Source organism: Macadamia integrifolia, chromosome 13, assembly GCF_013358625.1.
Source record: "Macadamia integrifolia cultivar HAES 741 chromosome 13, SCU_Mint_v3, whole genome shotgun sequence".
In the NCBI taxonomy this organism is placed as follows: domain Eukaryota; kingdom Viridiplantae; phylum Streptophyta; class Magnoliopsida; order Proteales; family Proteaceae; genus Macadamia; species Macadamia integrifolia.
Genome location: NC_056569.1, coordinates 11,009,023 through 11,018,541, shown reverse-complemented (window position 1 = coordinate 11,018,541; position 9,519 = coordinate 11,009,023). Strand labels below are relative to the sequence as shown.

General features: G+C 37.4%; 1 protein-coding gene and 1 non-coding gene across 4 annotated transcripts; one reads left to right on the top strand and one right to left on the bottom strand.

Moving 5' to 3' along the window:
- Positions 1-78: 78 nt before the first annotated feature.
- Positions 79-5,799, bottom strand: LOC122059328 (pentatricopeptide repeat-containing protein At2g22410, mitochondrial-like). Of its 3 annotated transcripts, none has more exons than XM_042622050.1 (3): positions 3,371-5,799; positions 2,428-2,512; positions 79-735 (listed from the first exon to the last, which is right to left on the bottom strand). In XM_042622050.1, exon 1 carries the CDS (start codon positions 5,430-5,432, stop codon positions 3,663-3,665), a length of 1,770 nt encoding a protein of 589 aa, XP_042477984.1. In that variant the 5' UTR covers positions 5,433-5,799; the 3' UTR covers positions 79-735; positions 2,428-2,512; positions 3,371-3,662. The 3 variants fall into 3 exon arrangements, with proteins under 3 accessions (XP_042477984.1, XP_042477985.1, XP_042477986.1); XM_042622051.1 differs by having other exon boundaries at positions 3,573-5,799; XM_042622052.1 differs by having other exon boundaries at positions 3,668-5,799.
- Positions 5,800-7,715: 1,916 nt separating this feature from the next.
- Positions 7,716-7,799, top strand: TRNAM-CAU. The gene is given in 2 exon segments: positions 7,716-7,753; positions 7,764-7,799. It is a non-coding gene; the product is annotated as a tRNA-Met (tRNA).
- Positions 7,800-9,519: the final 1,720 nt, after the last annotated feature.

Below are 9,519 nucleotides of genomic sequence, written 5' to 3'. Positions count from 1 at the left end.
TCAGTCGGGGAGGCCTGAGAGGCGGTGGTTTACCCTGTGGCGGATGTCAACGGTTCGAGTCCGCTTATCTCCAACTCGTGAACTTAGCCGATACAAAGGTATATGATAGCACACAAAGAAACAAACAGAGCCTTTTTGGAACAATACAATTTCCTTTTGGCAGCAACTCTTGTCATGTTTTCTGTCGAAACAAACCAAACCTTAAAAGCGGCAGTGCCAAATGCTTTCGCCTATTCAGGGAAGCCAAGTCCTGGTCCTGGCTCAGTTGGTGCAACTATTAACTTCAAATACTATCCTTCTTAAGAAGAGCATCTTTATATGGGCACTTCGAACTGACCTTGTGAAGTAGAAGGGGATCCCAACATTCACACATGCCCTGAATGTCATCCAAGTTGATCTCTTGGGGTTGCCTAACACAGTTCTGATAGTATATAGACTACCAGTGACTTGCAGAGAATTCTGAGAATCTTCAAAAATGACACCACCTCTTGGCTGAAGAATAACATTATGAGCATGTCGCTCTGCCATCGATATCTCCAAGGAAATCAGTGATTGGTTGAGATCAAACTTCAACACTCTCCAGAACTCGTCACTGTATACTCATCCTTTTGAATTTTGATGGTTCAACCTTTAGCTTGTAATCCTCATATCTCATTCTCTTCTTTCTTCCTTCCTTTTGTTCTTTCTCATGTTTCTTTTTCTCTATCTCAAACAATTAAGGTGTATTGAATCTACCTGATTATGCAAAAATTTCAAATTTCAGATCATTTGAAGGAAAAAAAAAAAAACCTTATTTATGCAAGGTTTTTAATTTTCTCAACAATATATACAAATTCAAAGGATTGTAAATAATTGAACATTAAAAAATCATTCCAGAAGATAAGAAGTATCTATTGGCTTGCTTCTTTAAGAAATTATAGGTCATTTGAAAACTACAAAAACCCAAAAATAGCCCTACTTATACTATTTTGTTTTTTATTTTTTGGGGAAAAGGCTGGGCACACTGATGGGGTGCCCAGATTGTGTCACTCTCTCTCCCTCCTTCTTAGGAAATGACCCCAATTACCCTCTCATCCCAACCCACTCATTGGTTGAACTGCATCTCCAGGAAAGCTAGTGGTGTGCCCAAACCTCTCTCTCTCTCTCTCTATATGGGAGTCGGAGAGCTCCAAACACCAAAGAGTGGACTCTATATGTCGTTTGCGAAAATTTTGAATGGACATCATGCAAGAAAATTGATTGCTGAAACCAAGTAGGTGGAATGAGGAATAGTTGAGTTTATGGTTCATCATGGATGACAAATGAAAATGAGAGACATCGATGCCTTAACCCAAAGAAGCAACATAAAATTCTCATAGAGTATTCAGGAACAGATAAGACCACCTCTATACTACCAAAAAATGATCCTCTAGTGCAAAGGAGTAAGAGAAATTCAAGCACACATCATATACAAAAAGCAGGCTAAAGAAACAAAAGGGATGTGATTGGAAATTAAGATTTCACTAGCTCAAAGCTAACTTATATGAACACAGGCTCCTAATTTGAATGTAAATTGTCAAATATTAAAAATGACCAGGAATGTTTCTAGTTGGACCACCTAGAGAGTCTCATCTGGTCAGCCAATGATATTTTACACGTGGAATATATTGAATGGAGCACAAATTTTGTGGAAAAGTAGACCAAAGGTTCCCTGGTTAGATGTCAAACAGAACTGACCGAGTGCAAAAATTAAGTTTCAAAAATCCAGGACGACAAAGAGGATGCACACCTAGAGATGATGGACCATAGAGAAGGTGCATGCCAATAGATTAGGGGATATTTGATTAGTTGGGCTCTGAAAATTGACAAGCCTTTTAAACCCAACCTACCATGTGGCACAACTAGGAGGGTTACCAAAGAAACTTTTCTACACTTCACTTGACCATGTAAAGGACATTTTCCCATTAAAAAAAGGGAAAATTGCCTAGATCTATTAGATAAGAATAAATTACAAAACAAGTAGGGTTGACTTTGTTTTACACCTACTTTTCTTGTTAACCTACTTGTTCTGTAATTATTGTTCGAATCTAGGAGATTTAGGAAATTGTCCCTTATAAAAATATGTTCCATAAAACTTAATGACAGCTCAATACCATATAACTTATCCAAAATTATCTATTTAGTTGATATATAAGCCTATTTTCTGGAAAATGACACAGAAAATTCCAAAATGTATGTTTAGTTGACATACAAGCCTATTTTCTGGAAAATGACACAGAAAATTCCAAAATGTATGTTACTTATCCCATGAAATTACAAGAATGAAATAGTTTTGCTTTTGTTGTTTCACCTTATCAGTATTGTATCCATAAGAGTAAGAGGATCTATCTTGTGTCATATGGCATTTAGTTTGACATAAAATAGTTCACCCATTTCCAGAGCACTTACTGGATACGAAGAAGTAATAAGGAATTATGTCCTTGGGCCAAATTCTTCATTACAACATCATACCAGGAGTCCGAGTCATGTTATTCTGCAGATTGAAGACAAGTCAATATTAGTTACTCACAAGAGATATTTTCTTTGAATCAACAATACATTAAATTCTTAAAGCAGATATAATTCTCAAAATACTTAGTTTGTGACAAAAGCAGATATATGATCCCAAGGATGCATATATGATCTTATGGCATTTCCTACCTCTATCCGTAGGATCCCTTGTCAAGCTGACAGGGAAATATGATAGCAAAAGCTCTTAAAATCCTATGAAATTTGCAAATGATGGGCAAAAAAAAACCATATGTACCAGAATATCCCTTGTCAAACTGACAGGTAAATATGACAGCAAAAGCTCTTAAAATCCCATGAAACTTGCAAATGATGGGCAATAATAATAATAATAATAATAATAATAATAATAATAATAATATAATATAATAATATTATTATTATTAATAATTATTATTATTATTAAAAAAAAAAACATATATACCAGACTATAGCCAAAGAAGTTCCTAGAACCCTAAAGACGACTTATATTGAAACTTGGAAGGGCAGTTAATGCGAATGACTGGCTTGGAGGACATATAATAGGTAATATCTAATTTGAGCACATAGATCAGCTTTAGAACAGATAAATGGATGACTAGTAAAAAGAAATGTCCATTCATTTAAGGAAACTGAAATGCATGAATGCTAGAAGAAAGAGCAAATATTGACAAGATATAGAAAGGGGGGGGGGTTCTTTTCTGGAATCAACGTGGCAAGTTTTCATACAACCTTCGGAGCCACATCTTTTCAACAACTGGTATCCAGATAGCCAGTCATCTAGAGTGGCTTTTATCCGTACTTTGATATTCTTGGATCCTCAACATAGTAAGAAAGGGCTTACCTGGTGCACGAGGATCCTGCCACTATGAGGTCTGGGGAGGGTCAAAATGTATGCAGCCTTACACTCGCTTCGCGGAGAGGCTGTTTCCCGACATAGTATCTTATCTAATTGTCATCACTATAGAAATATTGAGTTCTCATGAATCATGAGCAATTAATTCACAGTAATCACTGTACAGGGATCAAGAAGAACTAGGTCTCACTGGTCATTCATCTGCAATATTAACATACTGATATGCAACTGGTTCATTGGAATTGGATGACAACAACCCTTGATCAATTCTCAAGAAGATTCAACCAGTGAAAGCATGATCCTTTGCTGGGAAAGGATGTTTTTCTGGCATGACAGAATCAAGAAGCATGCCATCAGCTTCGATGAAGCTGCAACCAGCAACCTTGTGCACATCGCTATCCTTCATCAATTCCCTCATATTCATGGCATCATCCCACCTATCTGCCCCTGCATATGTGTTGGATAAGAGAACATAGTTGCCACTGTTATCAGGATCCGACTCAATAAGCTTTTTTGTGACAATTTCAGCCATCAAAACATTTCCCTGAAGCTTGCAAGCACTAAGCAAAATCCTCCACACAATGGGATCTGGGTCTACTGGCATATTCTTAATAAAGCCAAATGCCCTGTCCAGATTGCCAGAGCGGCTCAGGAGATCAACCATACATCCATAGTGCTTCATTTTTGGTTCCATGCAATAAAACTTGGTCATGCTTTCAAAATATTCAAATCCTTTTTCCACCAATCCTGTGTGAGCGCAAGCTAGCAGAACAGAAACAAAGGTCGCTTCACTTGGCTGAATATCTTCTCTCAACATTTGTGAAAAGAAGTCAATTGCATCATGAGCATAACCATTCACTGCAAGTCCTGATATGATTGCCGTCCATGAAACAGTATCTTTATCTGTCATCTCACGGAAAACTTTCAATGCATTCTCAATGCAGCCACACTTGCAATACATATCGATCAAAGAATTCCCCACATAAACATCAGTTTTGATATTGTACATGCGAATATAGTTATGAATCGCCTTCCCCATATCAAGCATGCCCAAATGAGCAGAGGCTGAAAGCACACTAGCTACTGTAATTTCATCTGGTTTTACCTTGGCCGCTATCATTTGCTGGAAAAGCATCAAAGCGTCAAAAAATCGGTTTTTCTGACAGTAACCTGTGATCATAGATGTCCAAGAGATCACATCTCTGGATGGCATACGATCAAAAAGTTCTCGTGCAGCAACCACATCACCAACTTTAACATATCCCATTATCAATGTATTCCAAGAGACTGTATTTCTTTCAGGCAACCGATCAAACATCTTTTGAGCCAACTCCACAGACCCATGTCTTCCATACAGATCCATCAGAGTATTTCCCAAGTAGACATCTATCTCCACATGATTTTCCTCAATATAATTAATCACGGAATTAGCATGTTCTTGGTAACCCAAATGGCTACAAGCTAAAACTACTTTCACCATCGTCACAGCATCAGCCTTCACCTTCTCCGCCTGCATTGCCCCAAAAAGCAGCAAAACGTCTTGAAATCTATTGCACTGACTGTACCCACAAATCAGAGAGTTCCAAGAAACTAAATCTCTGAATAACATCGCATCAAACACTTTGTGGGCTAAATTCAATTCACCAGAGGAAGCATACATATGAATCAAAATATTGGAGATAAAGATACAAGAATCAAAACCAAGCTTAAGGCAATGGACATGGATCTTCCGACCATATGAGATATCTGGTACACGGGCACATGCCTTGAAGACGAATGTAAATGTTAGTTTGTTTTCCTTCACACCTTGAAACCTCATTTGATCATACATACAAATTGCTTCACTGGGTCGATCGCTTAAGGAGTACCCACGTATCATCCAATTCCAAATTGACAAAGTGGGTGCTTCAATCTGATTAAAAACAAGATGGGCTCCTTGTGAAAATGAAGGAGAGAGAGCATATACCCGGAGAACATCCAGTATCGCAACTGGGGTAGTGTGCGATCCATTTCTGATGAGGCGTGCATGGAGCTTCTTTGCAACTTCCATGGAAATCAAATCAACTGTATATGGAATCACCAAGGAACTGTTCAAGAGATACAAAAACCAACTTTGAAACAGAGAGGCAAAGTTTTGTACCCGAAATCAACAAACATAGATTCCTAAACCAGAGACCAGAACCTCAAACAAAAGATCACAGAGGTTACTCTGTTTCAAGTTGGCAACTGAAGTGAGACCGTCGTAGTACCGTTTACTTTTGGCTGAGGTGGCAAAAATTTGTCCTTGAAATCAATCTAAAAGGAAGAGAACGTTACATCCTGGGCCTGGGGCAACGGCCAAACACATCTACTTGGAATGGAATGGGCTCTTTATCCATAGGAGTTCTTTTGTCCTTAGGGATGACTACTCTATATTGGCCTCCAACATCTACTTGGATATAACTAATAATGAAGGGCCGGTCTAGGTCTTGTTCTTGAAGATATAAAAGTTTCTATCTTTTCATATATGCCCAATAGTTTTTTTTTTTTTCTGTGATTCGGTTTGCAAGAACCTTCTTGTTATTCAGGCTTGTAGCTAAAGAAATGAAATAATTCACTTTCCCCATGGATTCAGAAACAACCTCTTAGATTTTAGTGGTTTTTAAAATGCAAATACCCTTGAAGATTCAGTTCTTCTGCTGGGTAGAGCAGGAAACTGACTGCAATTGTAGGAATCGTTTCCACTAACTGTGTGACTGTACCTATCTTATCTACTTGTCTATACTCTACCTAGCTATGTGCTTACTTAAGGGCACATTTGTTTTCACTTCTACTTCTCAATTCAGTTGAGCAATTCTAGCTCCAATTTTGAGAATTTTAAAACTGAGATCAGATGCACTATTTGCATCTCCTCCACTCCTTTGGTCTATAATAAAAACCATTTATTCCATCTATTTGTTTTTGTTTTATATATTTTAACCATAAAATGATGAGAATACTCTAGGCTCATACTATGAACATTCTTTGAAGGCTTCATCAAAACTATGAGACTTTTCTCTCCAAAATTGTTCTCTTTCATATTCTTTGATTGTGTTTGGTAGCCAAGAAAAGAAGAGAAGAAGAGAAGAGAAAGGAAAAGAAAAAAGTATAAAAAATGTACTATATTTTTAGTTTAAGAAATTCTTATTATGTTTGATGTCTTGAACTAAGAGAAGATTTTTTTTTAAAATTTCAGAATTCACCTAGTAATGATGAAGTTTTCTTCTCTTGTGAAAAAAAAAAATATCTTTACTAAAACACACAAAAATAAAAAAATAAAATAAATATTTTCTTTTCTTCTATTGGTAACCCAACAGACATCCTTTTTATTTTCTTACCATTGTATTTCTATTATTTTCTTTTCTTCTCTTTTCTAGATTTTTTTTTTCTTTTCTTCTTTTGGCTACCAAACACAACCTTAGACTCGAATTCGACTAAAGATGGGTACACATGCTACTTTATTTACTCATTTCGAAGGGTTACAATCCTTAATTTTATTGGACATTAACATTGGTGGCCGGTAGGGTTCTTCCAGAAGGCATTCACTTTTTGAATTTGTTTCATCATTCTATTTTAAAAAATTAAGTCCACCATTGAAGATATGAATTGTAGCTAAAGTGGGAGAGTGTAATTTTACAACCCCTTTTTGACATAGTGTAGTTGGAGGATTAGAAGAGTTTTTATAATAGAGAAATAGACAATTGAAATACGGATGCAAGTTTCCTGTTCGGAAGCGTAGCTCCTATGCCACGCCTGCACCTTTGTGTTTGTCTTTCTCTTTTTACCTGTAAATAGCCTCCTCGCCCTCCATAAGTTGAACAAATAAGGAGGTACTGATTGGGTCTCACAAAAGTGTAGAAGCCTCGATCTTGGACAAAAGACACTTCTCCTCAAATTAAGGAGCTTTCCCATGGTATTTTAGAGACAAGGTCATGGACTATTGATGAGAGGTAAAAGTGTAGAACACACAGAGTTTACTGGAGATGCAAATTCGTTCTTTATTACCAACTCACTCAAAAAAAAAAAAAACACCACCACTAGAATTTCTCACATAGCAGCTACCTGGAAACGCTTCAATGAAATTGTAGCATTTCTATTGGTTAAGATGCTACTTGTTAAAATCCTCTTCAATGAAATAGTAGCATTCCATGGTATGTCCTGAGTGCGAGTCCCCCCCTCCCTGGACTCTTTCCTTTAGTTGGGTTGCCACTTGGCTACCATCCTAGAAAGGAAATGTTCTCCCCCCATCCAAAATAAAAAAAAAAAAAAGAGATTTAGGTTATGAAATTAGAACATTTTGAAACGTTAAACAAATGGGGTGGTGGCGCAGTTGGCTAGCGCGTAGGTCTCATAGCTAAGAGTGATCCTGAGGTCGAGAGTTCGAGCCTCTCTCACCCCACGTTTTTTTTCTTTCTCGAACTCCGATCCAATGGGCTAAATGTAAATAAAGGCCATAGAAGCTGGGCTGACTCTTTTCAGTAGACCATGAGGCCCATATCCCAGGATTCGGCCAGTAAACGGCCCAAATTAAATCATCATGGGTCACCCCACGTTTTTTTTCTTTCTCGAACTCCGATCCAATGGGCTAAATGTAAATAAAGGCCATAGAAGCTGGGCTGACTCTTTTCAGTAGACCATGAGGCCCATATCCCAGGATTCGGCCAGTAAACGGCCCAAATTAAATCATCATGGGCCAATTTCGACCAATTTCTTTTTTCTGTACAGTAAATTGTTTTAAAGTGCGGATCTTGGTGCAATGGTAAGGTTACACCTATTAACGAGGTGTGCTATGCCACTTAAGTGAGTTTGAGTAGGCCATTGAGTGGGATAGACTAACCTTTGAGACTGCAAACCTATGCCTGAGACCGCGTTGGCACTAGGCTTTTACCATCTTCAAGTTGAGTTTGATAGCATGGAGACAGGTTACACCTATTAACGAGGTGTGCTATGCCACTTAAGTGAGTTTGAGTTGGCCATTGAGTGGTATAGACTAACCTTTGAGACTGCAAACCTATGCCTGAGACCGCGTTGGCACTAGGCTTTTACCATCTTCAAGTTGAGTTTGATAGCATGGAGACAGTGGAGTTAATTTAAGACACTACTTGGATGCCACCATTGATGACATGAGGAATTATCCTTGATATTAGATTTCTGTTTGCTTCTTTTGTTTCTATTTCTTTTTTATGTGCAGATACCTTGGCAAGGAAGGCCTTGTTTATCATGTGTTTAACAGATTACCTACATTTCATTCCTTGGCTTCATACATTTGTGAATCTGAAGTCCTTCGCTATACACATGGCTATTATCATTGAATCCTCTTTCTACCAAAAAACAAAACACGCATCAGAACACCAATAAATTATATCTTGATCGATGGATTCCAACATCTATTTTCATTGTTCAATTTTTTGACAACATAACATGAAAAACCCAAAAAATTCTTCCCTCCCTCTCTGTCTATCCAACGGATGGAAGGGCCTTTGGTGTCCTCCTCAATGTATTGGGCTCACAATCATAGTCAATATGTTTTTCTCCATGCTTTTCTTCTTCTTGGTTCGATATTTTGGTGTCCTAAATGTAGAGGAACCACCCCAATCCATCCCAAACATGATGGTTAAACTCTATTATGGTGACAATATTGTAAGGAAAGTCCTGTAAAAAAATAACTCGACGTCAAGATGATAAAAAGCTTAACTTCGATCCAATTTACACTGGAATCGATAGAAACCGATTGATTTTGGAATTCAAAATCCTAGAAGGCGACCCAAATAATTTGAAATGGTATTTTTTAAAAATAAAATTTATTTATTGGTGACCAATGCTTCAATGTCTCAAGGGTGGGAGACATAAGGGAGGGAACCAACTTATCATTCATAACATGTCCCTTCCTTAACCATCACCAGCATCCCAACATTGTAATCCAAAACGATTAGATAAAACTAGTACAATTATGTACTAATACGTACCGAGTTCCTTACAATATTTCAAGATCTCTCTTTTAAATTTCTCTCAATTATGGAGAAGGTACATTGTATCTTATGTTGATATCAATTAAGGATCTCGTATGTAATACTAGAAATTAAAAAGTTATTTATGTTTTAAGAGTTTCCAAAAAAAAA

Excerpts from the sequence above, each read along its gene's own strand:
- LOC122059328 (XM_042622050.1), bottom strand. The coding sequence starts at position 5,432 with ATGGAAGTTGCAAAGAAGCTCCATGCACGCCTCATCAGAAATGGATCG.